The sequence below is a fragment of the Pogona vitticeps genome, chromosome 7 (genome assembly GCF_051106095.1).
Source record: "Pogona vitticeps strain Pit_001003342236 chromosome 7, PviZW2.1, whole genome shotgun sequence".
NCBI lineage: Eukaryota > Metazoa > Chordata > Lepidosauria > Squamata > Agamidae > Pogona > Pogona vitticeps.
Window position 1 is genome coordinate 9,315,240 of NC_135789.1, and position 27,273 is coordinate 9,342,512.

At 51.8% G+C, this 27,273-nt stretch overlaps 1 protein-coding gene across 6 annotated transcripts in view; it reads left to right on the plus strand.

Moving 5' to 3' along the window:
• The window catches only part of PLEKHG5 (pleckstrin homology and RhoGEF domain containing G5), an 82,757-nt gene that overhangs the window by 30,741 nt on the left and 24,743 nt on the right, over positions 1–27,273 (plus strand). For 2 of the 6 annotated variants that reach the window (XM_020799982.3, XM_072977730.2), the window contains 6 exons: positions 21,802–21,931; positions 22,750–22,852; positions 23,816–23,876; positions 24,545–24,636; positions 25,755–25,891; positions 27,090–27,253. In XM_020799982.3, the coding sequence (XP_020655641.3) occupies positions 21,802–21,931; positions 22,750–22,852; positions 23,816–23,876; positions 24,545–24,636; positions 25,755–25,891; positions 27,090–27,253 (687 nt within the window). Of the gene's footprint in view, positions 1–6,351; positions 6,674–11,983; positions 12,105–15,560; positions 16,266–19,700; positions 20,135–21,801; positions 21,932–22,749; positions 22,853–23,815; positions 23,877–24,544; positions 24,637–25,754; positions 25,892–27,089; positions 27,254–27,273 lie in introns of those variants that run through there. The other 4 variants (XM_020799983.3, XM_020799987.3, XM_020799984.3 and 1 more) reach the window with 4 other exon arrangements.

The following is a 27,273-nucleotide window of genomic DNA, read 5'->3' on the forward strand; positions in this document are numbered from 1 at the left end:
TTTGCGTCTGGAGAGATGATTTCCAAGTGCAGCACTCGGTACTTGCTGTTTTGGTGCATTAGGGTGAAACTAGATAACTCAGAAAAAAATGTGCGGTCACCTGCTAATTGTAAAGATGGTGCCTTGTGTTGTTTGACCCCCTAGGCTGACGGTAGATAGGGTGGTTGGAAAATGGTAGAGATGATATCAAATCCATCATCGCTGACACCCACGTCCACCCACGATACTGTACAGTGTCGTTGTTTTTTTACCTCTCTGGGCAGCCAGGAAAGGCAAGAGAGAAAAAAATGTTTCTCATTCCTTGCACAACTGTGTCCCAATGCATTTTGGAAAACAGAGATCCCTTTGATAGGTGCCGCTGTCAATAGAAATCAATGTAAAACGTTTTCACCCAGAAACATACGGGGAGAAAAATGAACTGCTGATGTCTGGTTTTACTCCTTCCCACCCCACAGCCAGACTCCGAGCAAACCAACTAGAAGATGGGCGAAAAATTCAACCTTTTTTCCCTGATCCAAACATTACATTCACGGCTGCTGTCGCTATCTCCGTTTGGCTGTTTAAAAAAAGGGGGAAAGAATGTTTGCGTCGCTCTTAAAACAAACAGATATATTTCTTACGCATTGGGGAAAGATTTAGAAAACAGCGTTTTGACACTGTGTTAACAATGTTCTCCGAACTGCCCTTAATAAAGCTAGGATGTTTATGCTCACCAGCTCTTTGAATATATGGGAGAATATCATTATTTGGACCCCCATGTCACCCAACCTAACTAGGACTCCCACGCATATCAAAGAACCGGACTATGATTCATGAAAGTTCACCAGGAAAGAAACCTCCCCACCTTAAAGGTGCTCTGAGATTCTCCTTCCATCCTTCTTCTGAACCCATTTGAATCTTTGGAGAATCTTCTCCGCTAAAGCGTATGCCTTCATTTTCACCCATCTGTCCCTCTCCACCCCCAAGTCCGTAAGACCCTTTCTGCTTTTGGGAAGCCTATAAAATTAAAACTGGTGGCGATGTATAAAACACAGTATTTCATCTCCTAATTTTTCTTTAAGCGGTTGGGTTTGGGGGGTCCTCTACCCCTTTTCTGACCACCTTGCTCAGCAACCTGAAGACAGTTTTCCTGATTCAGCCTTTCTCCTGCTCCTGGCGCTCCCATCTCCTGTCATTTCCTGTGTTTCATGCCAAGATAAAAAGTTGTACTTTAAATGTGGAAAGGGAGCTACAGCCAATGAATGGGGGGGGGGGGGTTGGAGGAAAGGATGACCCCCCCCGTGCGCTTTTTACCCTGTTTGCTGCCATTATGGGATACAACATTGTGTCCTGCCTTGACTTGAGGCCACACTGTCTGGTGCAACATTTTTCACTTTGGCAACTCTAGATTTTTTGATACGGGCTGGCGTAAGGCTCCTTCATTTTGTCCGGTAGAAAGGGAGATGGCTGTCCCCCTTCACTTTTCTTTTTGGCCATAGAAGAGAGCTGCAGGGTGGGTGTCGGGAGAACACTGAAATCACCCAAGGGGCAGAGATGGCATGGAGGTGGGCATCAGCCATCATCTGCCCCAAAGCCCAAGAATTTTGCATTAGGCTCACCCAGGGGACATGGATTGGCAGGACATTGACAACCTGCAGAAATACCTCTGCCTTCGTGCAAAGCGTAATTAACAGATAGGATTCCTGGCCACAGATTGATCTCGCAGCACAGATGGCCTTCCAAAAAGAACTAATCAAATTAATTGGGGGGGGGGGAAGAGATCTAAAGATGGGACAGTCTGGGGAGGGCTCTGTTGTTGATGTTTGCCATCAAGTCGTTCCTGGTTTACACTGCGACGATGAATTCACAACCTCCAAAAAGTCTTCTGATCAACTGCTCTGCTCGGATCTTGCAAACTAAAGGCTTCCATGAATGACTTGATACACCTTGTGTTTCGCCTTCCTCTTTTCCTGCTGCAGTGGGTTCCTCATTCAGGGCCCAGACCCTTGGCTGAAGCCCAGGTGGAACCTGCAGTTGGCAGAACAGACCAGGTTGCAGGGAGGATGTTTGGACTTTTGCAACCTTGCATGCTGCATTTAGCAGGTATGGGTGGGAGGGACCTTTCTGGGCTGGGGTGGCTGTCAATCTATCCAGCACGAACCAATCGTTCCCTCCTGCCTCTGAGTTCAAAGAGAGCCTCGCCTCCCTGCTCAGTGCTTTCCCCATTTCTAGAGTCTGTTGAACTTCGTTGTTGAAAGCAGCCATGTTTGTTAGTTTACTGTCTGATCTGTTCAGCTGTAAGTAAAGGAATTGGTTTTTATTCTTCCTCTTACAAATGTCTCTGAGTGAGTTGGTGAGACTGTAAGTGCCAGTTGATTGGGGGGGGGGGAACGGGGTGGAGTACCCTGTGGAACTTGAAGCTATTCTGTTCTGTCAATCCCTGCACTTCTGTTGCACAGGTAGAGGAATTTAACCAGAAATTCAAAACTCTGCCACAGAGGACTCGTTTGAGGACTTTGAGCTGACTGACTCAATTTGGGCTTAGATGGAAGATGCTTCCAGTCCCCCAACTCTCTGTGAGGGAAATCTAGCCAACTTCCCACCCCAACTGAACTCCCTCTTCTATTTATGAATATGTGAAAAGCATTTCTATCTGAAAGTACCTTTCATAATTAATTAGTAATTTCAATGCACTGGAGTGCTTTTGAAGGAGAATTTTTTTACATCACACATTTATTTTGCTTGTGAGCAGGTGGTATTTAATAACCATAAGGGTGTGCATGCTTTTTGCTTTCAAAGTTTGTGATCTCCTGTCTATGTTTTCCTTAAAGGCAAAACTCCTTTCATTGCCATGATGATGATGGATGATGGATGACAGCTCCTGTTGCTCTTTCTGTTGTCATTATTTATGGTGATGCTCCCCATCCTTGCCTTCCAGGAAGTAATGCGGTGAAAGAAATTTCCCTGTCCTGCCTCCTATGCCTTTAAAAGAAACTAGGCATAAGAAATACCTCTGATCCTTTCCAAAAATATATATATACATTTGACATAATGTAAACTATGGAAAAGTATTAACCTTGACTTCCAAGGCTAGGAAACTTGCAGCCAATTCTGCCTAAATATGTGTGAATACGAATCCAGCAGCCCACAATGCTGTGATTCTATGCTGTGGAGGAGCTGCAGGGTTGGGGTCAGGCTAGATGACCCACAGTGTCCCTTTCATGCTGCCAAAGAAGGGCTAGGCAGCACTTCCAGAGCGCACCAGTAGATGGCAGGCTTTGCATAAAGCAATTAGGCTCCCTGGTAGGGCTCAAGGTGCAAGGAATTCTGGGAGACTCTGGCATGCCATTTCTTTCAAAACTTCCCAGCTTAAAGCAAGCACTTTTTAGCAATGCTTTCTTTTCTCATGCCAGAATGATCCCATTGCACACTACGGGGGTGGGTGGGGGGGACACCTGCTTGCTGCCCAGAACTTGGGAATCATAGGCAGTGTGGCCTAACTACTTAGTAGCATTCTGAAGTTTTCTCCGAAAAGGAACTTCGAAAAGGAATGGCTTGAGTTACTTTTGAGTCAGATGCGTGGGAGACATTCTGGCAGTCTTTTGCAGACGTTTTCCTGGAGGGTGGCTGGGCATCTTCCTCCCACCCTGCCGTGGCAGCATGGCTATTGTGCCATTCCTGAAAAGGGGGGGGTGTTATTTTTTTAAAGTATTTTCTCCCAGAAGGGGCTGGGATTTGTCTGGGTCTCCCAGGAGAAGAAAGATCTACCCGTCTCCTTGGTGGCCAAGGTGGTACCGTCACGTTCGCTTGTGTGAGTCCATTCCTGCAAACTCCTCTTCCATGTTAATTAAAAGCTTCCCGCCTTGCCAATAGGACCCCACTGGGGTCCCTTTCTGTGGATTTCGTTTGGGGCTTCACTGCCTCGTGTCTCGTGGGCTGTTGAGACAGGTTCTCGCCCGTGTTCCGCGTTTCGATCTGATGGCGCCCTACGCTTTCCGGAATTTGCCTCCCCCCCCCCAGCCGCTGGTTGGCTCCATTTAGAAGTGGCAAAACTATGTGAGGGGGCGGGAAGCCGGAGGGATGAAGAAAAAAATAAAAGGAAATGCCCATTAGATGAAAGGAAGGCTGTGTTAGAAGAAATGGCTAAGAATGCCGATGCCTCTCTGTGACAGATGGCCAGAGCCAGGTGGGAGGCGTTCTGGAGTGAGATCATTGCCTGGCCCATAAAAATAAAATAAAAAATTTAAATAGTCTTGATGCTACAAGAACTGCTGCTCAGGATGGAGATGTAGGGTGGGCAGATCCTCTGGAGGACCGTGGCATCCGTTCCCCTCCCTCCGCCTTGGTTCCAGTGGGAGTATCATCCGGGCATCTCTGCAGCTCCCTGGGCTGCCCTGATGCCTCACGGGTGGCTGGCAAGCAACCCTGCAGGAGGCCTGAACCGCCCGAGGCACAATTTCCCGATCCGCCTCCTGAAGTGGGCAGGCGGCCTCACACCACAAGAGGGCCGGCTCTGTCCACGGGTTGCAGCATCGGTCCAAAGGTTCCATCCATCCCAGCTCCTCTCCACCGTCCCTGGTGTGGTCATCCTGATTTCCCTCTCGGGCATTACATGTCGTGGCCCTTGGACCGTCTTCCATCCCTAGGATGCTGTAGGTCTTGAAAAGTCAAGTCCAGAACACTTCCATACAAAACCTATGATAACCCCTAAAATAGTTTCCCCCTTGGACTCTTAACCCCCCAGGATTCTCCAAGAATTCCCCAAGCAGATTTCTGGAAATTTCAGCTCATAAACACATGTCTTCGGACACCTACATTTCACTCGCCTGGAGCAGGGCCTACCTCCAAGGCTGAAGCCCAGACTTTGTGTCCTGTTGATGAATGTTGTTTTAAAAGAGGGGTGCTGCTGTTGTTGTTCATCCTGGGAATTGTAGTTTTGCTGCCCATGAAAGCCTCTTCCAAAGAACTGCAAGGCACAGATGGTTTTTAAAACATTAAGAACGGGAAGCAAAGGCTGGAGAAGGCCTTGCAGCTTCAGAGATAAGGCCCGGCTCCAGGTGAGTGAAACAGGTCTGTAGGTCTGCTAGGGGGGCTGAAACCAGAATACCACCCAGGGATGACTGGGAAATTCTGAAAGTTGGAGTCTGAAGAAGAGAAAACAGCACATCCATGGAGAACTGTGCAATGAATGGTTTGACCATTGCCACTTCCGACAAGAATGTCCAAGTAGACATTTGAGGCCAGGGTCCTGCTCCAAAACTTCTAAAATGCGTGAGGTTGCTCTGTATTCTCTGGGTCCATTAGCTGTTGAGGTCCATGTGCTAGTTCTGTGCTCTGTATTCATCAGAAGCAACTGAGCCTTCGCTTGGGGGCAGAGGTGAGGAACGAAAACACAGCACGTTTTAAGAGAAGCCAGAGGTTTGCAAATCAAGATGTTCCAGGACAGATAAGCCTGCGACCTTAGTGGGGAGCCAGAGGTTGGGAGTTCGATTCCCCCCACTGAGCCCTCCCATGATCCACAGGATCCCTTCCCGCTCTGCAAGTTCTAAGATGATGATTAAGATTATCCATGTTTTATAAGAGGTCCATGCCTGCATTTCACAGAAGGGGGTGGGGAAGAGTGCGGTGGTCCCTTTGTGATGGACAGAATTATTTTGGGTTGTGAGGCTGGTGGGGAAGCGAAGGGCCATCCCTGGAAATCTCTGCTAAACATGTTTCTTAAGGCTTTGAATCCGAGACTCTTTTCCTCCACCCTCTTCTGCTTCCTCCAGTACTCCTGCCGATGGGGCTATTTCAGTCATGCGCCAAGAAGGAGGTTATAATTTTGTGGTTTTTTCTTTAGTGACCCGAACGCCCTGTTCTTGGGGCCAAGGGAGGCTGCCAAAGGCTGCGCTTTGCCCATGGAAATATACAGTGGTGCCTCGCTAGACAGTTACCCCACATGACAGTTTTTTCGCTAGACATTGACTTTTTCCAATCGCTAAAGCGATTCGCAAAGCAGTGATTCCTATGGGGGAATTTCGCTGGACAATGTTTGCTCCCTGCTTCGCAGACTGATTTTCGCTAGATGACAATTTGCTTTTCACTAGACAATGATTTTGCTAGACAGCGATTTCAGTGGAATGGATTATCATCGTCTAGTGAGGCACCACTGTATTCCCCTTGGGTAAAGGGGCAGTTCAGCTCCCGGGCACCCAGGACAGGGGTCTTGGGGGCTTTCTGGCTATGAGAGTCCTTGGCTCCTCTGCTCTGTGATGTGGAGAGAGAAAGAGACGATGGTGGTGGCTGCACCTCTCGGCCACTACTGGCTGCTGTGGTGCGGCCAGAGAATGGTACGTTCCGTCCGCCGGCCTCTCCCAGGGAAGTGAGTGGTACATCCCGATGCTCCTCATTCTCCTGCTGTCGGGGTTTGAACATGGCTTTGTCTCGGTGGCGTCGCCGGACACGTCTGGGGCGTCCGTCGGCGGGCTCCTTTGCCCAAAGGAAAAGTGCACACCGCGTGCAGTGGCCTCGGGGCAGCCTGCAGCCTTTTGCCCTCTGAAGGGAAGGAGGCCAGGTTTGCAGGTGGCCTTTCCCCCCCCCAAGAGCCCCACTTTTGGAGATCGGCATGAGGCAGCGCCTGGCCGACGTCCAGACCTTTGGCGAGGGCAGGGGGGCGCCTGAAGGCCTGCTAGCCGGAGGCCACATCAAACCGGTGAGTGCCCGAACTGGGGGAGCCTTTGCACACAAGATTGGGGGGTTTGGTGGTATCCAGAATGGGGTCTGCGTTCCGACTCAGGCAGGAGTTCACATGCAGCCCATGGTGGCACCCTCTGGGTGTCCAAGGCTCAGCATTTGGTGGCGATGCGCAGCGGCTGATCTTTTCCGGTGTGGGAAACCGAGCGCGTTCGCTCTAATCCAACAGGGGAGTCTCATCACACCTTAAAATAGGGAGTCCAGCCAGTAGACACGGTTCTTCGCCGGCCCCCCATGCTGGCCCTCGTGATAGCCCTGTGAGGTAGACCAGGCAGAAAGGTAGTGGCTGGCCCGAGCTTCCCCAGAATCAGCCACAGAAACAGAGAGCTAAGCCTCCTTTTTTTGCACGGATGCTTCTGCCAGGTGTCCACGTTATGGCCAAATGAAGTCCTGCCATCCAGCATCAGGACCAGTGATTTTTGAGGCCAGGCTGCCATCAGCTTTTGCATTATGGAGATGGTTGTCCTGCAGCAGCTGCTGGTGGTCTGGTGTTTGCTAGAGCACAACCCCGGACCGGAAGCAAGGTCCGAACGCCTCGGCTGGGCCAGCTTGGGTGGCAGGCGCCGGCTCCTTCTCCCAGCCCAAGGGATTCTTCCTCCCGCCCCCAGAGAACTGGGACTTGGGCCGCTTCCAGGAGTCCGGAGTCCGTGGCTCGGCTGTGGAATTTGGGTGCTGTGATGCTGGGAGCAGCCTCTCCGGAGGCCAGGGAGAGGGTGCGAGGAAGACCTTCTGCAGTCAGAGAAGAGGATCGAGGCCACTGAGGCTTAGACCTGATAAAAACATGCTGGTCTTTAAAGCATCACAGGATTCTGGGTTGTCTGGGCTGCAAGAGAAGAGAATAACTCTCCCCCACACACACACACCCGGGGGGAAGAAGAGAGAAAACTGTCTTGTGGCACTTAAGGATGAATAGATTCTGTCAAAGGATTCCTTTGCCCTGTCGCGCTTGAGCGACGCTTCCCCCTCAGGAATGCATTTGGCAGAGGTTGGAAAGGTTTTGCAGAGAGCGGCCGGCCTCCGTGGTGCTCAGCGCCGTTTACTAATGCTCTGCTGAATTTCCCACGAGCGGGATGCCAAGAAGGGTCTGGCCCTGGCCTAGACCCCTAGAGGAGGGGTGTGTGTGTGTGTGGGTGTGGGTGTGTGTGATAGAGTGGCGGGGGGGGAATTCCTCCCACCCTAAAGGACAGAGTTCAAAGACCTGCTCTCGTTCAAACTGCAGTGGAACCAAAAAATCGTGGCATTTGGAGAACCTTTGGTGTGGGCTCTTCTTCCCTGGCCAAGATCCACAGTCAGCTTAGAGGTGCTCCTGTTGGTTTAAGCAGGAGGCTTGGCGTCCTCGGCTCACGTGCACGCACATGCCTTCCTACATGTCCATCTTGTCTCTCGGACATGCGCCCGCTGATGGAACAGAAACAACATCCCATGGGGCTGGAAACAGAGGTCGGAGGGTGCTGCCCTTTGCCCTTTCCCCAATGGACACAGCTTAGTCCTCAGTAAGAAGAGTCCTTTCCCAAAGCTTGACCTCGGGTCTCCTGCCTACCCCAGGGTTTCGAACCCAGAGCCCCTTTCCTCCCAAACCTGCACCGCCTCTGGCCTCTGCCGTGGTGCCACGTCCATTTGGTTTGGTGCTTGCTTGAGTGTGTGGCCGTGGCTGCAGGAAGAGGTTACGCACTCCTTTCTTGCAGCCGAGTCAGTTGAGGTGAAGTGGGTGCAGACCCTGAAAGCTTAATGCTGGAATGAACTGACCAGCTTGTAAGGCGCCCTGGGGCTCTTTATGGTCTCAGGGCTGAGCCCTACATGATCCTGCCCCCCTGGGAGGATAAATGCTTTGCCTGCCGAAAGAGAGGAGGGAGGGTGGCAGCCGGAGCCGTTCTCCCCTCCTGTAGCTCGCCTTGTTTTGTGATTGGTTTTTTTGTTTGGAAGCATGATCGCTCAGAGATGCCCGGTCCGGCCTCAGTTACATCTCTGGAACATCAGGGACGGGTGATTGGTTGGGGTATCATCTGACCTTCAGATCAGAGCTGTGCTTGTTCCGGTCCGGAGGCATGGCAGGAGCACGGCCGTAGAGCAGCCTCCTGTCCCCTTTTCGGAAGGACAGCCTGCCAGTCGATAGCCTTCCTTGCCGAAGGCGTCCTTCCTTCACAGGGCAGCACAGACGAAATCTGATCAAAAGGCCCAGATCCGCAAGGAGTTTGGGGGGCCCAGGTGGCACCAGCTAGGGAGCAGCGGCCGGGGAACACACAGGGCGTCCCGTCGCTGTCTTTCCTCCTCTCTTCCCGTGCCTTGCGAGTTGCTTTAGATTATGGAAACGACTTTTATTTTGAGTGCCTCCCCTTCCTTTTTCCGCAACCTGTCCTCCGGGGCCATTCTGCGACCCAGCTTGAGTTCTGCCTCCTTGCTTCCCAGCCGCAAGCCGAGAGCAGCCGCGCCGCTGGCAGCCGCTCAGCCGTGCAGAGCCCAGTTGCTCAGAGGCTGAGCCAACCAGCGCCGCCGCCGCCACCACCACCACGGCTGTCTGGTGTTTACTGCCGGCTGGCTGCCTTGAAGCCGTCTCTTTCCTTCCGCACCTCTCTCGCCTGCATCCCCGTCTAGTGGAAATGATTGATGTGGCAGCCTGGGAGGAAGGACTGGTTGTGTTCTTGTTGGGACTGGCTTCCTTTTCTCTCTCTTCCTCCCATCCACCCACCCCAAAAACAGAGAACGCTTCCTCTGCTCTTACTTGTGCCAAAGGAATAGCAGAGTTCATGGTGTGGGCCGTTAACCCAGATCCCAAAACCCATGTCGTGGTCATGAGAGCTTGATCAGACCGGCTGAAAAGGCACAAAAAGTAACTGTGCCACCTTTCCACACCTACAAGTCCCCTCTTTAGGCAGGGACAACAGGGCAGGCCAGAGAAGAATCGAGTTGGGGAATGACTTGCTCGCAAAGCCTATAAAACCACATTATCTGCCTACCCTGGACTGTCAGAAAGGCGAAAGATGTGAATCCTGGATCCGATCGAGCCTGAAAGGATCGCTGGATGCAAAAAATAAAAAAAAATTAAAAATGATGACGCTCTGGAAAAGGTGGAAGGCAGCAGGAGAAGAGGAAGACTCAATACGAGATGGACTGATTCACTAAAGGAATCCACTGGCTTAAGTCTGCAAGAGCTGAGCAGGGCAGCGGAGGACGGGACATTTTGGAGAGGGCTCATTGATAGGGCCTGCATGAGTCGCGGTGACCTGATGGCACCCAGCAGCAACCTCCGCCACATGTTGAGATGCTACATGATGAAAAACATGCAGGGGCTCGGAGGGGGCTCAGAGGGGTTTTGCCCATGGCTTGCAAGCCCTTATGAGTTACGACAGCAGCATTATTTCTTTTAACTAGATGGAAGTCCCGGACTGGCATGCATTCCTCCTCGGTAGGTACGTGGCTTTCCCGTCTATCCTCCTCACAGCCCTACGAGGTAGACATCCAGTGAGCTTGATGGCTTAGTCAGGACTGGAAAGTCTGGATCTCTGAAGCCCTGGCCTTCCCTATGGATCATCGCGTCCATCCCCTGGTAAAGAGGAACTTTAGTGAGCCTTTCCCCGCTTCTTCCAAAACCGAAGGAGGTCTACAGGCCGGTGGTGTGCGTATTTGCCTGTGCTCACACACACATACGCTGGGTAAGGCTTCCTGCGCTAATTGCTCCATTGAATACTTCTGACAGTTTAATCCCCTTTCTTTAATTGGGCAGCCATTTCGTTTTCTAGAGGGACGCTTTGTCCTCCGTCGCTAATTATGCAGCAGGAATATCGGAGCAGCGCCTGTGGTCCTCACGGAGCATCCATCGATGATGCTGCAGCGACAGGACACAATGCGCAATATGCCACCGGGCAGGGCATCGGGGCTGGCACTGCCAGGGCACACGACGCGACATGGGGAGGTCAGTGCCAGCGTTATAGGCCGGCGGTGGTGTTCAATAAGCGTATATTTGGGTTTTCTCTTTCTGGTGGATGCTCCGAGGCTGCCAGGAATACACCAGCCCAGAAGGAAGAGGATTTCCTAATGGGTGGGCGAAGAAAGAAGAACTGGCTTTCATCTTATTCATGCTGTTCAGCCTTTCCCAACTCCAGAGGGGTTGGGCTCTCCCTCCCAGGGGATTCTGGGATACGTAGTCAAGCACTTCCACTCTGGGGGGCACTGAATTGGGGAGTTTGCACAGGAGCCGCCTTTCATGTTTCAATAGAGATGGGGAATTTCTTTCTTTCTTTCTTTGTCTTTTGGACTACAAATCCCAAGATCCTGTGATTATTCTTATGGGCCATCATGTTGCTTCCAACGTACAGCAACCCTATAAACGAGGCATCTCCTAAAAAAAACCTCTCATTATCAGCTCTTATGAAATCAAGGCCATGGTTTCATTTATGGGATTGATCCATCTCACATTCAATCTTCCTCTTTCCTTCCTGCCTTCCACTTCCCCCAATGTTACTGTCCTTTTCCCCCCCCCGGGAAGTGACTATGTGACTTCTACTGAGGCAAAAAGCACGCAGGAATACCTATCCAGTAAGGAACTTTGTGCAAAGAACCTGCTAACGAATTCCCTTGTGGGTGGATACCTGGAGAATCACAATAACCTGCAATGCATTAACATCTTGGGGTATATTGCTAATCACCTCATAAGTCTCGCTTTGCGAGTAAGTGGTTGATGTCTGTGTCGTTGCTTGCAAGAACAAAACAGGTGAGGAGGTGGCTTCACAGTTAGAAGTGAAGCTGGCTTGCACAGCAAAGGACATCTAATTATCCTATCTTTCACAGCCTCTCAAGTTCCATCGTCTCATGCATTTGCTTAGCGATTGGTAACCGGGAGAAAACTCTGGGCTCTTTTTGTAGGTGGGTTTTGCAAATGCAGGAGTTTTGAAGCCACATCTCTGGAGGCTTAGTGTCTTCGTCGCATCCCCGGAGAGGCAACATTTGCTCAGCTTCCAATTGCAAAGCTGCCCGTCTTGTTTGTTTTGGGGGCCCGAGTGTCAGGCGGAGCGGAGACGCAAGCAGGGGACGAGCGGCCAGAGGCGTTGCCTCCCCGCATTCGGAAAATCACCCTGGGGGGCAGGAGGCAACACCTTCGCCCGGCGTCTCCATCTCCTGGAGGAGGTCATTCTGTGTGAGAGGGGTGTGCCTCAACTTGTCCTGTTCAGTCGAAAAAGCTCCCTGGCTGGCGGCTGGCTGAGTCACTCCCCCCCCCCGTGAACTTTAAACACACAAACACAGGTTTGGGTGCGCACGCCACTCGGCAGCTGGGCCTTTTTTGTGTGAAGTGTGCAGGCCCCCTCTTGCCAGCTCCGGTCGTGAAAAATTGGGGAAAGACCGAGGGCAGAGAGATTTCTCCCCTTTGGCTGGAAGACAGATGGTCCTGCGTCGAGGTAAGTGGCTGGAGTACCCTCCAAAAAGATTACACCTTCGTAATAGGACCACAACTCGGGTGTGTGTGTGGATCTGCGTGTATTTCGTTTGTGTGGGGTGGCGATGAAAAAAAAAAAAGATTAAACATCTTACTTCCCTCCAGGCAGGATTACAAATATTTGGGGTTTTGGAGGAGGTAGCTGTGTTTGTCTATGCAAGCATCTCCGGCAAAATCCAAAGAAATGAAATAATCGAAAAAAGACAAAAAAACGTGTGACACCTTAAGGACTATTATATTTAATGTAAGCTTTCGTGGCCGTGTCCACTTCGTCAGACATGGAGACAGAATGAAATGTTAAATGAAAGATCAGTTGACCAAATAAAACATTCTAAATGTTCATTGGCTCTTGGTACGGTGCATCTACATGGAATTTTTTTTTTAATGGCTTATGTTGTTTTAGGGTACTATTGTATTTGAGGTTGTTTTTTTTTAACTTTTCAGGACTGTTGTTATCAAAAATATATGTACTTGTTCAAAACACCTTATATTTTGCGTTTAACAACCCTTATTGCATTACAAAGCTTCTGTGTTGTGCAAAGTGTCTAAGAGGGTGTGTGTTAAAATTCAGATATAAATGGAGGCTTGTGTTTTTAAAAATCCTCCCTCCCCCCCCCCTCTTTTTTGGCTCATGCTGCTGCTGAGAAAAAAAAAACAGTTGTCATCTTTCTGCTCTCCTGTAGGAGTGCAAATATCTCCCAGTGTTGGCTGATTGTGTTTTTTTGGGGGGGGTATCTCAATATAGTGAGACCTTCTTTTCATGGAGGATGAGAAAAAATGTGGGTGTTTTTGCCCAATCCATTTTTGTGCTCTCCTGCGGAGGAATTTCCCAGGGGTGGACTGAGCTGCCGGTCCTTGAGTAAGGACAGCAAAGAGCCCGTGGCTTCTTAAAAGCTAACTCTTTTAACCGGGCAGAAGGTTTTCTGAGCTGCTGAGATGCTCCTGCCAAGGCCAGGTACGTCTCTTGTTCGATCTTTTAAGACGCAAGTCGTTTTGTCATTTTGCTGGCGTGGGCTGACCAGGCTCGCCTGCTGTTCACAAACACAACTTCACATGTGCGTGTGTCTGTGTGTACGCATCACGTGGGGAATCAGCGGCTTCGCCTCGCACACCAGAATGTGGCCGGCTGGCCCCTGTGGCCGGCTGGGGTGGAAAGACCAGTTTGGGCAGGGAGGGAGGGGGATGATCTGAACGGTTGTTTGTCCATGATATGGACGTGGCGCTTGAGAGAAGGGACAAGTACGGGCTTGCTTCTAGGCATGTGCAGAGTTCTCTCTGTGTAAATAAAGGCCTTAACCCCCCCCCCCCCAGGAAGGAAAAGGATGGTCCCAAGTAAGTAGAGTAACTGTTCCTGCAGAGAGAGGGAGCGTATGGAAGCAGTTTCGGAGTGCATGCTGTGGAACCAGGCGGCAAGGAGTCCTTGAATTTGCTTTTTGAGGATCTGAAAACACTACCACTCCAGAAGTGTGAGCCTAGGAAGGAGGTAGAGGTGCAGGGACAACCCACGCAGCCACAGAAGGATCTACCCTTTCATCCTTCCCAGTTCTAGCTGGGAGTTTTCTTTCTGAACAGGAAGGTCGGTGGGACCTGGACTAGCTAAGCCTCAGAGGCTTTCGGTTTAGGCTGCATCTCCCAGGCGAGCCACATTTAGGTGTCTGTAAGGTGCGTGCAAGTCAGGTGGAACTCCCAGGGCGAGGAATGATGGGATGTGTCATCCACAAAACCCAGACATCCCAACCCTAATCAACTGCATCGGCCCATCGATGAGCATGCAAGCCTGCACGTTGACGCCTGGGGGCATCTCTTGTGTCCCCCCGGAAGAGGTCAGGAAGGAGAAAGGGGGCACCCCATTGCATGGGGATGTCAAGAGCTGCCATGTTTCTCCTCCGACAAGCATTTGCACGAATGCCAGGAGCCATGTGGCCAGTGTTTTTGGCCTGCTGGGGTTGCTGAACCAACGCCGAGAGTTGTGTCACGTGACCGAATGAGGCTCCTTTCTTCTGACACTCTTGTTGACAACCCCACGGTGCTGAGGTTTTCCCTTGAGTCATTCAGCTTAATGTTTCCTGTGAAATGGGAAGGTGTGGTGCTCGGTAGAGGGAGACCCGTGGAGGAGCAGGGCCCAGGTTTGGGCCTGCCTGCCATCGGGGTGACACCCAAGCGCACGAGCGGTGTGTGGTTTGGCCTCATCTCTCTTGATTCCAGGGCTGGTTGTGGAACCAGGACCTGCTGGGTCAAAGCCCTGGGACTTTCTGAGTGGCAGGGGCTGTTGCACCATCGGCTACGTGTGCCCCCCACTTCCAGTTATAGCAATCGTTGGTATAATGCAAGCTTTTGAGGGTGGTTTGGTCTGGAATGGAGGGTCCAGAGCTATTGACTTTGCAAAAGACAAGGGGTTAATACGCGGTCATCCCGCAATGTGTGTTGTTAACCTCTCCTTATGAATTTGGCTAGCTGGCTCGAGGAACCCAGTGAAGATCATAGATGAAAGGAAGAGCAACTCTCAGTAAAACTAGATCATCTGTCGGCCTCCAGTAGCAGTGGCACCATCAGCCACTGTACGTGGATTTGATCCACGTGTGTCAGGCAGACGGTCTGCTCCTGATTGTTAGCTGCAGTGGTTCCCGGAAGGGCTGTTCCAGTTTGAGCAGCAGAAAGGGACCGAATCCCCATTTTGCAGGCAGAGTGGTCCGTTGGGAGGACCCTGGCCATCATCACCTCCTCTGGTCTGAAATTTCTGGAGGCTTCTGCCTGCCGGCCTTAGGAAGCGGGAGGGTGGACGCAATGACCTGACATCGGTCTCCTCAAACAGAGGGGGTAGTCTTGTTTCTAGAGGGACAGAAATCCTTCCTAGGGCACGAGGATGAGGAACTGCAGCATGGTCTCCTCCCCTGAAGAGAAGGCGGACTTTCTTTCCGTCCCGAGTGCAGCTTTTGTGTTCTGCCTGGAGAGTTTCCCCTGTACGAAAACTGTGAGTCTGGATGCCATAACGCAAGGACTTACTGTACTAAAATCCAAGGGCTGGCTCGGTAGGTCAGTGGTTGAGTTTGCTGGCTGAGGAACCAGAGGTTGAGAGTTCGATACCCCCCCTAGGGAGGAGAGCCAGCCTGGGTGGCCTTGGGCCAGCTGGGCAGTCCCAGGGCGCCCCCTGGAGGAAGGGAAGGGGAAACCACTTCTGAGTCCTCTCCACCCAGAAAACCCTGGAAAGGGTGTCTCCATAAGTCAGAACTGACTTGACGGGACAAGATTGTTGTTGTTAATAGTGTTATTGTTTCATAGAAACTGTTTCCATCTTTTGTGTTTCCTTGATCTGGGCTTCTGGGCTTTCTCTTCTCTCTCTGTCTCTCTCTGTATTTGCTTAGCTTCACAAGTGAACGCGGCACTCACTGCTTTTGCACATTCTGCTCAATTGTCAAAAAATTCAGAGGGGGAGAAAAACAGTGATTGCCTTCTCTCTTCGCATCAGAGGCAGACGATTTCGCAGTGCTTCGCCCCCCCTTGGGCAGCCTCAGTGGAGAAGAGGGAGGAATTGAGTGGGTCGGCTTCATGTCCTCAGCCAGGAGCTCTTGGGGGGGGCAGGTCCTGGGCCCTGGCATGGGGCTAGTTTTGCAAACTTCATTCTCCCGCCGGCGGTGACGCCTCGCATGGCTTGCCCTAGAGCTCAGGTGTGCTGAGCTGCAGCCTCCAGGATCGGCTTCCAGCGGGGAGGGTTTCCTGGCAAGGCGAGGAGGAAGGAAGGAAGGAAGGAGGTGGGGAAAGGCCAGCCCGAGGGAGCCAAGCGGGCAGGCAAGCAGGCGGGCAGGCAGAGACCTGCCGCCCGGCGGCTCAGCTGTCTTCCTGCCCTCCCGATCATTTGCAGCCAGCCGGGCCTCCAGCTGGCAGGAGCGGGTTTCCAGCCCTCCAGGAGCTGCCCGCCGCAGAGGGAGAGAAATGCCCCACCTGCTGAGTCAGCCTCCTGTCACGGCAGCCGAAATTCCACCCCAGGTCCCTCCAAAGCGGCCCTGAGTCACCCGGCTCAGCCCTGCTGCGCCTCGGACACCCTCTCTCCGGAGACGCTCCCTACTCTTCCCTGATGCCCAGGAGCCGAGAGGGACCTGAAGAGGCAGCTGAGGAAGGAGAGGGGGTGAGTCTGGGACTGCGGGCGGCCGGGCAAAACCCTTCCCGGCTGCCTGGGTCTGTGCTTCCTTCGAGGAGGCGCTTGGCAAGCGGAGGCCTGGTGGGATTGGCTTTCACGATGGCAATGCTGCTGTTAAAAATTCAGCAGGGTGCATTCAGCTCAGGCAGCAGCTGCCAGTCCTGTTTTCCTTCCTTACTTCTCCCTATCTCTCCTTCCTTCCTTCCTTCCTTCCTTCCTTCCTTCCTTCCTTCCTTCCTTCCTTCCTTCCTTCCTTCCTTCCTTCCTTCCTTCCTTCCTTCCTTCCTTCCTTCCTTCCTTCCTTCCTTCCTTCCACCCATCATCAGCTCCTTCCTTCCTTCCTTCCTTCCTTCCTTCCTTCCTTCCTTCCTTCCTTCCTTCCTTCCTTCCTTCCTTCCTTCCTTCCTTCCTTCCTTCCTTCCTTCCTTCCTTCCTTCCTTCCTTCCTTCCTTCCCTCCCTCCCTCCCTCCCTCCTTCCTTCCTTCCTTCCTTCCTTCCTTCCTTCCTTCCTTCCTTCCTTCCTTCCTTCCTTCCTTCCACCCATCATCAGCTCCTTCCTTCCTTCCTTCCTTCCTTCCTTCCTTCCTTCCTTCCTTCCTTCCTTCCTTCCTTCCTTCCTTCCTTCCTTCCTTCCTTCCTTCCTTCCTTCCTTCCTTCCCTCCCTCCCTCCCTCCCTCCCTCCCTCCTTCCTTCCTTCCTTCCTTCCTTCCTTCCTTCCTTCCTTCCTTCCCCTCCACCTCTTTGCTGCTCTCCTGGTGGAGGATCAGGGCCAAATCGGTCCCCTCTCCCACCCTTGGCCGAACAGACCCATCCTCTGCTGGTTTTCTACCCTCCCCACCAGATCTCTTCTGGCCTGGCTCGGCTTCTCTTTGCGTTCTGCTTCCTTTGTTTCCCACCACCACCACCCCGGTCCCTCCTCCCTGCCACCTTTGTGGCTCGGCTCCCGTCATGGAGAGTGCCACCGCTCACAGGAGGCCACCCCTATTTGCGCGCCAACGCCAGGAGGTTGCCATGCAGGTGGTTGGCCCAGGGATGGACACACACCCCCACCCCCACCGGGAGGTAGGGAAGAGAGCGCAGGGACGCCTGGCATCAAGCAGCCTCTTGCATCCACCGGGCAGACCAACTGACTGGCTAGCCGGCCAACAGACAGGGGGATAAGAAGCCAGCTTTGGGCTCCCTGAGTGCGCCAGAGGAGATGGTGGCGGGTGGGTGGGTGACTTTTTCCCACCGGCCAAACAGCATCGCAAGAGAGAAGGGATTTAAAAAATAATAACTGCAGAAGCTCATTGACAGGCCCAGAGGGAAACTAGAAATGGTTTAACTCATTGGAAGGATGGTGACCCAAGTGCTGTCATTAGCTCTGCCTGCTGCCCGGAGGTGGCTCACTGTGGACGATGGGCACCTTCCGCTCCCCAGTTTCCCTTCGCTTTTGTTTTTGACTGGCCAGGCTTTCCAGCGAGGAGCAATTTTTTCAAAGCCGGCTGTCCTTGGACAGAGGAAGGACTGGCCTCCCTAAAAGGAGCCAAGCGGCCACCCTCGGCTTTGCAGCAGCGGGTGACGGGCAAGGCCGTGTGACATGGGCAGTCTTTGCAGCCTTTTAAAAAAAGTTTTCAGGGGCGAATTAAACTGGAGAAAAATCTTACAAGCCGCTGGTTCACAGATGCCGGAGCAGAAATAAAATTGCACCATTGCGGCTCGGGGTGTGTGTGAATGTTTTGTGAGCGGCGTTGTCTGCCTGAGAGACTCCTCCGAGCGCCTCTGCCAGATGCGGCAGCCCCTTTTGACCCCGGAAGGGTGACATCATGTTGGGCAGAAAGCAGCCTGCGCCACGGGGCCAAGTCCTGGCATGTTGCAACCGGCTCGCAAATGTCAGAGCGACGTTTTTCATCCCGGCGCTGAGCTTTGTTCTTCGCAGAGGAAAGGTGCGTTCCAGGTTATGTTTGGGGGGAAACCCAGGAACCGAAACTTGGAAGCCGGCGGATGTCAAAACGGCCGCCGTGGCAGGACTCCCCGGCCCACCCCCACTGCAGCTTGGTGCCACCTCCGAAGGAGTGGACTAAAATGCCCATCATCCTGAGTCAATGAGGGGTGATGGAGGCTGTAGTCAGACCCATCCGGAAGGGCCCTCGATGGGTTGGGAAGCTGGATGTAGCCTGAAAAGGTGGGTGAAATTATGTAGCAAACATCGATTGCTGAAGAAAAGGAGGATTCTCCTGTCAAGCCTTACCTGGCCCTCCAAGGAGCATCCTTTTGCTCTCCGGAACTGGCATCATGTGAGATTTGAAGCGGACCAGACTCGGCAAAGGCCACCCAACGGCGGACCCCGCCGGGGTACATGGTTTTCTGTTCAAGATTCTGGCACACCGAGAGGCCTGGAGCCCCCCACACACACACGTTTCAGTTGGCAAAGCAAAGTTTCACGCTCCAGATAAGAGAAGGAATGCAGCATTCACCATGTCACCTTCTCAATTTCAGAGCCAAAACGGGACGTGGCTAATGGTGAATATGCTTTAATATCGGTTCCACGTCTTGTAGAAGTAACTTGGGTCAGCTGCATTGCACTGCCCCCTGCTGGACTTAGCATGTTATGAATCCTCTTGACCTGTAACCCGCCCTTTTGCAAGCAGCCAAAGGCATCTTGCATGAGACACTTCCATGCCCACGACAGTCCTTGGAGAACAGTTAGGCTCACTTGGGGCCAGCATTTGACTCAGACTCTTCCTGAGGCACATCCACCCACCCACCCATCCACCCACCCATCCATGTCATCAGCCAGATAACTAACACATCCTTGTAGCTTGTTCAGATCCTGGATGCAAAAGAAGACCGTGTTTCCTTGGTGAGAACCAATCAGAAAAGTGAGCCAGTTGCAAACCACAGCGGAGACGAATGCCTCACCTCTGCCCCATCGCACCCAGCACATCCTTGAGGACGTAAGCCCCTCTGTGAGTTATCTTGAATGGAAACTTCGACCAGATCTCTCAGGGTATGGATTGGAGTGTTTAAAGTCCTGGGTGCCGTTCCAGTGAGTCCCCCTTAATCCGGCTCAGACGCGGCCCGGATGAGCGAGATCTGTGGGTTCGAGCTGCTGCCGGTCCTGGCATGGGAGCCGGACTTTCCACTGCAGCCTCCTTTAGGCAGAGCCGAGACAACGATTCGGGTGGCAAGCAATGGGCATTGTTCTGGGCAGCCTCAAGGGCCAGAGGGCAACCGGTGGCAGCAACCACCCTTTCCCCTCCCCAGCCCAAACTGGGTTGTCTGTGCATTTAAAAATAACTCCTTGGTGCAGGGGACGCTGTCTGTCTGTCTGCAGCCCTAGCCGAGCAGGGCCCTTGGGCACAATGGGAGGAAATGTGATGACGGCCAGCGCATTGTTCTGCTGCAGACGCCGGCTTCCTCTCCTGCACATGGGGTGCCCCAGCGGTCTTGCGTGGGCTCTCCTCAGCCTCATGGTGGGGACCTCGCTCAGCACAAGTGGGGGGATCTCTCCCCGGGACCTTTGGATGGGGCACGTTAGATGCACGCAGCCTGTTTTTCTGAAGATTCGTGTGGACCTAGCAGCAGATCGGAGCATCGCATCTCGGCTTCCGGATCAACAAGGCAGCCGGGCGGTGGAAAGCCGGGGAGTGCTCCATGCAGCAAGATGAAGAGGAAGGGAACCAAGAGGCTGGATTTGACACAGAAGCGCTAAAAGGAAAGGAGCTGTTCCCCAAATAGAGCCTCTCGCCCGTCGAGTGCATAGTTTTGATGTTCAGTATTGGTTGCTCTGTCTCTACAGGGCTGGGCTGGCCTTGCCCCGTGATGCGCAAGGGCCCGCTTTACGGGGGCGGCCGATGGTGTTGCAGACCAGGCAGGTAAGCAAGAAGGGACGATAGCATCCACCGCTTAGCATGATAACGAACTCGGGCCTCGCTCTGGCGTAAGGGGACCAAGACTAGCTTCTCTCGGTGGGTTTGCCTGTTGGTTTTCATTTCCCGAGCATCCTGATGTGCAGAACGCTCGGGTTTCAGCCTGCTCCCTTGCATTCGCTTCGAGAGGGAACAGATTTGCTTAAGAGACACTACGTGGTGGTCAGCTATGCCTGTTGTAAAGGAAAATATTTGGTCTTGAATGAGGAACTAAAATCTGTTTGCTTTGCAAACGGGAGGTGTAGTAGAATTGGTCAGTTTCAATGAATCATCTTAGCTGTATGTATTTCTGGACTTTCCATGGAGGACGTGCCTGGGCGGAAGAGTTAGCACAACGTCACTGGGCCAGACATGGCCAACCCTTTGTTTGAGGGTTTACAGTTTAAGGCAACCTCCTTCTCCGTCAAAACGTGGCGATGCATTGCAACCAGCAACCCTCCCTCCTGTGCCATTTGGAAGCGTTCAGTTTCCTCATGTCCTTGCAGATAGAAATCTAGTGCTTCAGCTCCTAACCTTAGACTTTCCTGTCTTGCTAGTCTCTTCACGCAGGGAGATTTTCACACGGCAGGGAGGAGATCATTCGGAAGCATTATCCCCTGTATTATTCCAGCCTTCTTCAACTGGCCTGGTAACAGATGATGGAAGCTATCATCACTTGGGGGCAATCAGTGGCATGGGCCTGATTCTCTGGTCTTCCTCACTGCAGCCAAGTGGCATTTAGAGAAACTGAGTTTAAAACTTACCATCTAATGAAAAGTCCTCTGATTAATAGATGCCTGTTTTTCCCCCCAGTTAATTATTATTGTTATTATAAGACAACTTCAGAAACTTTTGGCACTGTAATCATAAAACATCATTCCCTCTTTACCTCTTGAATCCAAAATCACACTCTTTTAAAAGGAAGCCTAAGGGAAATTTCCTTCACTTCTTTGAACTCTATATTTTATAGGAGAATATACATCTGTTTATTGCTGGAAACTCCTGTGAAAAGATTCCTTTATTTGTGTAACAACTGTAAACATTAAGCTTGCCCCCCCCCCCAAGCGACACAGCAAAGGAAGATTCCCGTTCACAAAACTAAATATGCAACTTCGGAGGAACGGATTTATTTATATGAGCCATCACATGGGCGTTTTAGCTTTGGGGGGCATGGAAAAATACCGAGCACCAGCCAGGAGGGGAAGCCGCTTCGGCTGTCAGGCTCTCAGTGTCCATACAATGTGGGCAGAATCCCAAGACGCATGGCTCTTTTGGGGATCTGGCATCTCACAGCTGAGCAGAGGATGAGAATCTCACCGGGTGTGGAGCTGTACACGTCTGAAAACTCAGCTGTAAACTAAGGCTGCTTGGCCTCGCTTTCTTTCTCCCTTTCTGCTGGGTTTTCAGGTCGGGGGCTCAGGTCCCACGGAGGGCATGGATTCTGCCCCACGCGCAGCTGGGCAGAAGAAGCGGCTTCTATAAAGTATCACGATTCTCTCCCTCCCTGCTGTGAGAAGCTGCCGCTCTTAAATTTCTCCCCAATGGGCTTAATGCTGTGAACTGCCTCTCAGTTTGGTTTGGGTTCTCCTCCATGGGTCTCTCACCCTCCATCCCCTGATTTCTGTTTCAATCAGGTATGCCACCACGCCGAGTGCCAGCAGGCGAACCAGGGCAACCCCCTTCATCTGTGTGAGGGGTGTGACGGACGCTTCCACAGCACCATGCACTTTGACCGCCACATCCGCTTTGACCTGCCCCCGCAAGGTGAGGAGGGCCAACAACCACAGGGCAGGGAGGGGGTGTGCTTTTTCCAGCCCACCATGGACCAAATGTAATTTCAGAAAAGTTCCTCTGAGGCCGCGTTTGAGAGGTTGGTGGGGTCAAAGATGAGAGAGACCGGGCCAAAAATGACAGTATGTAAGAGCTTGAAGCCCCATGGGCTTAAGGACTAGGCAATGCATTGCTGAGGAACCCTCATTGCAACTGAAATACCCCTGGTGTTCTAGAGATGTCATTCAGGCAGCGCTCTGTTTCTGAGCATTCACACAGGAAAGCCGTCCTAAAGATGAGTCATAAAGTAAGTGAAGCTGGAGATCGCAGGCGGCAAGAAACGCTCCTGCTGTGAGAATCTGATGCTTTCAGCAGTTAAGGAATTTTCTGTTCTATTGATGGGTTTTCTACAATGTATTTTTCAGCCCTAAGCTTCAGCAGAGAAGTTCGGATGTTCAAAATCTGGAAGGAACTCATAGAAAACCTGCAAAATTGCTAAACATTAGTATTACAGAGACAGGGACCTTGCCTTCTTGGAGAACAGAGGGCCATATTTAGCCCTGTTCCACCCCGTTGTCCAGTGGCCTACCTTAACCAGCAGTTGCATTGATAGTTTGTCTTCAGGTGACCTGGATTTTCCATTCATTGTGTGGTATTCATATTAAAAGAAAGAGGACCAGACGATCCCACATTGGACGTTGGGGGCAGCTGTGTGGGATGAAGGAGGACCCATATAATTAGAGTTGGGAGCCCCAGTTTTGGCAGACCTCCCCCAAAGGCTCTGTTACGACTTGGCTGCTTCTCTTTCCCAGGTTCGATCTTAGCCCGGAATGTCTCCACCCGGTCTTGTCCTCCTCGCACCAGCCCGGCCTCGGACATGGAGGAGGAAGAGGAAGGGCTGAATGATGGGAAAGGGTGAGTACGGGAAAAGGAAGGTGGAGCAAGTGTTGTTTCAAACAGGGAAGTGCCACTCCCCTTGAAAACTTTGATTTTGCCGGTAACTAGCCTTGAGGAGCTAGTTTTCTGAATGCAGGGCGTTGTTCTCGGATGGGAGACAAGTCACACCCATAACCCCTTTCACTCAGTCAGGTCTGGTACCGTCTCTCAAGTGCCACAACACCCAGTTCTTTTCAGGGGTGACAAGATAGTCCAGGGGAGTCTGGTGGCTTGAATATTGCAGGGAGCTGTGGATAGTCTCAGGGGTTTCCTCCGGGCTTTAAGGGAAGCCTCCGAGACGCTCAGCCTATTTGAAAGATGGAATATTGCACCGGGAAGATCAGCTCTTCTAAAGTTCAGACAAAAGCTAGAGTGGATTCGCTGCAGCTAAAATATTGGCATTGCTGGCCCCCAGTGGGATAGTGCTCTTCAGATGACTGAAGGGTTGCCCCCTAGAAGATGGAGCAAGCTCATTTTTGCAACTCCAGAGGGAAACCGTGGATTGAAATTAGAAGGAAGGAGATTCTGACTAAACCTTAGGAAGAAGGTCTTGATGGCTTGACTATGGAATGAACCACCTCGGAGAGCATCAGCCTTTCCTCTGTTGGAAGTTCTTAAAAATAATTTTTTTGGGGGGACCCATTGATCAAGAGGCTGGAGCTGCCCATTTTTCTGCATCATCCGGGGTTGGACAAAATGAACCCTTCGGGATCTCTTTCAACCGTACGACGCTGCAGTTCTGGGTTGCTTGATGGAAAACCTGCAAAAGGATTTGAACCCGCTGGGAACTGCTGGGCTGGGATCCTTCTGCTTTGGGGTGGGAGGGCAAATCTTTTGTTGCCCGGTAGGACTAGGGAGAAGTGCGTATTTGCTGGAGTGGGTGGGTGGGTGAATAGCGCTTCCTTTTAAACCCTTGTGTGCCTGCTTGTTTGCCTCTTCCAGGGACAAGAAAATCTCGGCCTTGAAGCTTCCTAAGAAGAAAGCCCGGAGGAGACACACCGATGTAAGGAGCGGGGTTTTCTTACCTCCATCACGTTTCGATCCCACGGCCCTGCCAGGACTGGGACCTGGCCTCCCGAATTTCGTTGGACGAACATGACGGGTGGGGGTGGTGGTAAGGGAGAGATGGAGGTTGCCTCCATTTCGGGGTGGGGATGATGGCAGCCTCCCCAGCGGTGCTGAAACATCCCCCTAGAGAGCAGCTTGCGTGTGTTTACCACCAAGAAAGATCTATTTTGTAAGTGCTTTGTGCCATAACGCAAAGTGTTTTTGAGAGTAGTTCAGTTTTATAAGGCCGGTTAAGAGCATTATATCTGGATCATGCCAAGAAAGGGCTTCTCACCGATGGGGGCGCCCTCTTCTCTGATTGCCCACGGCGCCTTTGCACAGGCAGCGTGGAAGTGCAAGCATGTGCCGTGAGTGCCATGCGCCAGAGCCGGCCTCTCCCTTTTTGGAAAACACGTGTCCGGAGAAGGTCGTGGCCAGACATGCTCAGGACGCCATCTTTCCGGGAAAACAGAGTGGAGGTTCCTGCCACAGAGCTCCTTGTCCTTGTGCCTAGGTTCTAGTGGAACCAGTCACTCGGGCACAGGCGGACCTGGGGGACTATGGCACGGCCGTGGAGGGGGGGGCAATGCCTCCTTGCTCAGGCACCTCTCTTCCTTCCACCAGGACCCGAGCAAAGAATGCTTCACCTTGAAGTTTGACCTGAACGTGGACATTGAGACGGAGATTGTCCCGGCCATGAAGAAGAAGTCGCTGGGGTAAGAGGAGGGATGAAACTGGGGAAATGTGGGGGGTAGAAAACTTTCGGGGGGGGGGGTGTTGGACAATGAATTCCAAGATTCCAAGCCATCACCGCCAGTGAGATCCAGGTGGACGCCGAATTCCACCCAGGTACCAGAGAATGGCTGTCGAAATCCCGAATTCTCACTGCCTAGGGGGACAGCTTCTCTTCAGAAGCCGTGTTGCACACACAAAATAAAAGGTGGAATCCTTGCTTTCCTGTGCCGTGTGCCTCGGAGAGTCCGTCCCTGTACACAGGAGTGCCGTAGCTTCTGGTGCCTTATCGAGTCAGGAGCTGTAACCATATCCTTCTGCCAGGCCTGCTGCCCCTTCTAAGCCTCTCACTGTCATTTAGTTGTGCCAGTTTGAATCATAAAATCGTAGAGCTGGATCTAATGCCATGGAGTTCAACCCCCTTGCTCAGTGCAGGGATCCCAAGCAATTTATGGCTGTCTCGTTGACTCTTGAATGCCTTGAAAAATTATTCTGCCCAGAAAAGAGTACTCTGTAAAATAATGTGATGGCAATACGTGCCAGTGTAATGCATACATTTTGATTAGCAGGATGATCTCCCACCCTTGTCAGACTGTTCTCTCTGAGCTTAGCTGTGGTGCCCACAAGGTTTTGGAGGAGAAGGGAATGCAGGGTGAATTCCCAGCCACAATATGTCATTGTGAGCTCTCCTTTTTCTAACACAAAGGGTGTAGGATCTGCGAAGTCTTTCACGGCCGGGATCTAATGGTTGTTGTGGGTTTTTTGGGCTCTTTACACAGAGACCACAGAGACTGGCAAAACGTTAGGAAGAACAACCTGCAGAACACAGCCAAAGAGCCCAAAAAACCCACAACAACCAGTGTAGGATCTGTTTGGTTTTCAATGAGCAATTGAGATCCATTAGCTTTGCAAAAGACCTACTCCTGAGTACTGTGGAACTAGCTGATCTCTCCCCCGCAACTGAGTGCCTGACTTTTTGAACTGGGGTGGGAAATAAGCCAATGGAATGTGTGGGTTTGAGGCCATCTATGATAATCCAAGCACCTGTGGATGAATAAAGTCTGTTTTTCTTCCTCTGCTTCCCCCCCACCCCCAAATCCAGTGAAGTGCTGCTTCCCATCTTTGAGAGGAAAGGGATCGAACTGTCAAAAGTGGATGTTTACCTGGATCAGTCCAACACCCCTCTTTTGCTCCACTTCGAGGCATACCGCTTTGGGGGCCACTATCTCCGGGTGAAAGGTTAGCTCTTCCTTCCTTACAGTATTTGTTCGCTTGCTTAATACACCACCCTATTAGTGCCGAAAGCAGTATCCTAGGCAGTTTGAGAGCAGTTAAAACCAGGGCATTTAAACAGTAAACGCTGAATTACAGCACAAGTAGCAATAAGACAGCAGTGATTCACCCTCTGCTCTGACGGGTTAATCACGGACTCATCATTTCTTCCTTTCCCTACAGACTTTGGTCCGTGGCAGGCTGTAAATAGCAAAAAAAACCCATTGAAAAAGAAAAGAAAAGCACCACAACACTGGTGTCCCTAATAATAATAATAATAATAATAATAATAATAATAATAATAATAATAATAATAATAATAATAATAATAATAATAATAATAATAATAAAAGATTTCCAAAAAATTGTAGATTTAGATTAGAATTTTGGGGATACAGCTGATCCTATTTTGGGGATACAGCTGATCCTAAATGCTTCTGCAGAAAAACATTGGAAGGTGATTTTGCAGCTCATTTTTCTATCTGGCAGGACAGGGAAGCTGAAACCAGTCCCTTGATCGGTGGTCTTCTCCATTTACCCCTAGCCAAGCCTGGTTGGGAACTCGGGGCATCATGTTTTACAGAGGGCAGTCCCTTTTTTCCTGGCTTGGTCACTTTCCTGGCTTGGGCACATTTGAAAGGCTGTCCAGTGCAAAGGATCCTAAGAAGGAAGGATGTTTGGGGGGGGGGGGTGCTTGGGAAGCAGACTCAGCCATAAGCAGCCCACGGCTCCCCTCTGGTTGCTGCCTTCCCTACTGGACCAGGGCGCAGAGTCTGATTGGGTTTGCATAGCATAAAGCGGGTGGGGGGTGGGGGATGATTGTTCCAGCCACCCGTTTGATGCTCAGACGCACTCCGAGGTCATCTGCACCTTTGTGAGCCCAGGGGCACACTAGCCGATTCAAAACCTGCTTGGGGAGTTCCTCTTGCGAACAGGTTATTATGGTCCTGGCTACGGTGATCCCACCAAAATTATACAAATCTATTTCTTACATTGCACGTCCATGTGCGGACCAGCCTAGACAATATTACGTAGATCGGTGTCCTCTTGGCTGATGGAGGGTGTGTGTGTGTGTGTGTGTGTGTGCGTGCGTGTGTGTGTATGTAAGAGGCCACCCTGTCCTCAGAGGCTGACCCTCTCCCGGGCTCTTTCTCCCATTGTGCAGCCAAACCTGGGGATGAGCTGAAAGTGGAGCAGGCGGTGAAAGACTTCAAGTCCCAGAGTCTGCCCCTCCTGCGCCCCTCGGGCCTGAGCCCCTCCCTGTCCTGCACCCCGTCTCTGGACCGGTTGGAGCATCTTTCCTTTCGCAAGGACGGCCCTGACATTCTGGTGAGTAGAAGGAAAGGTGT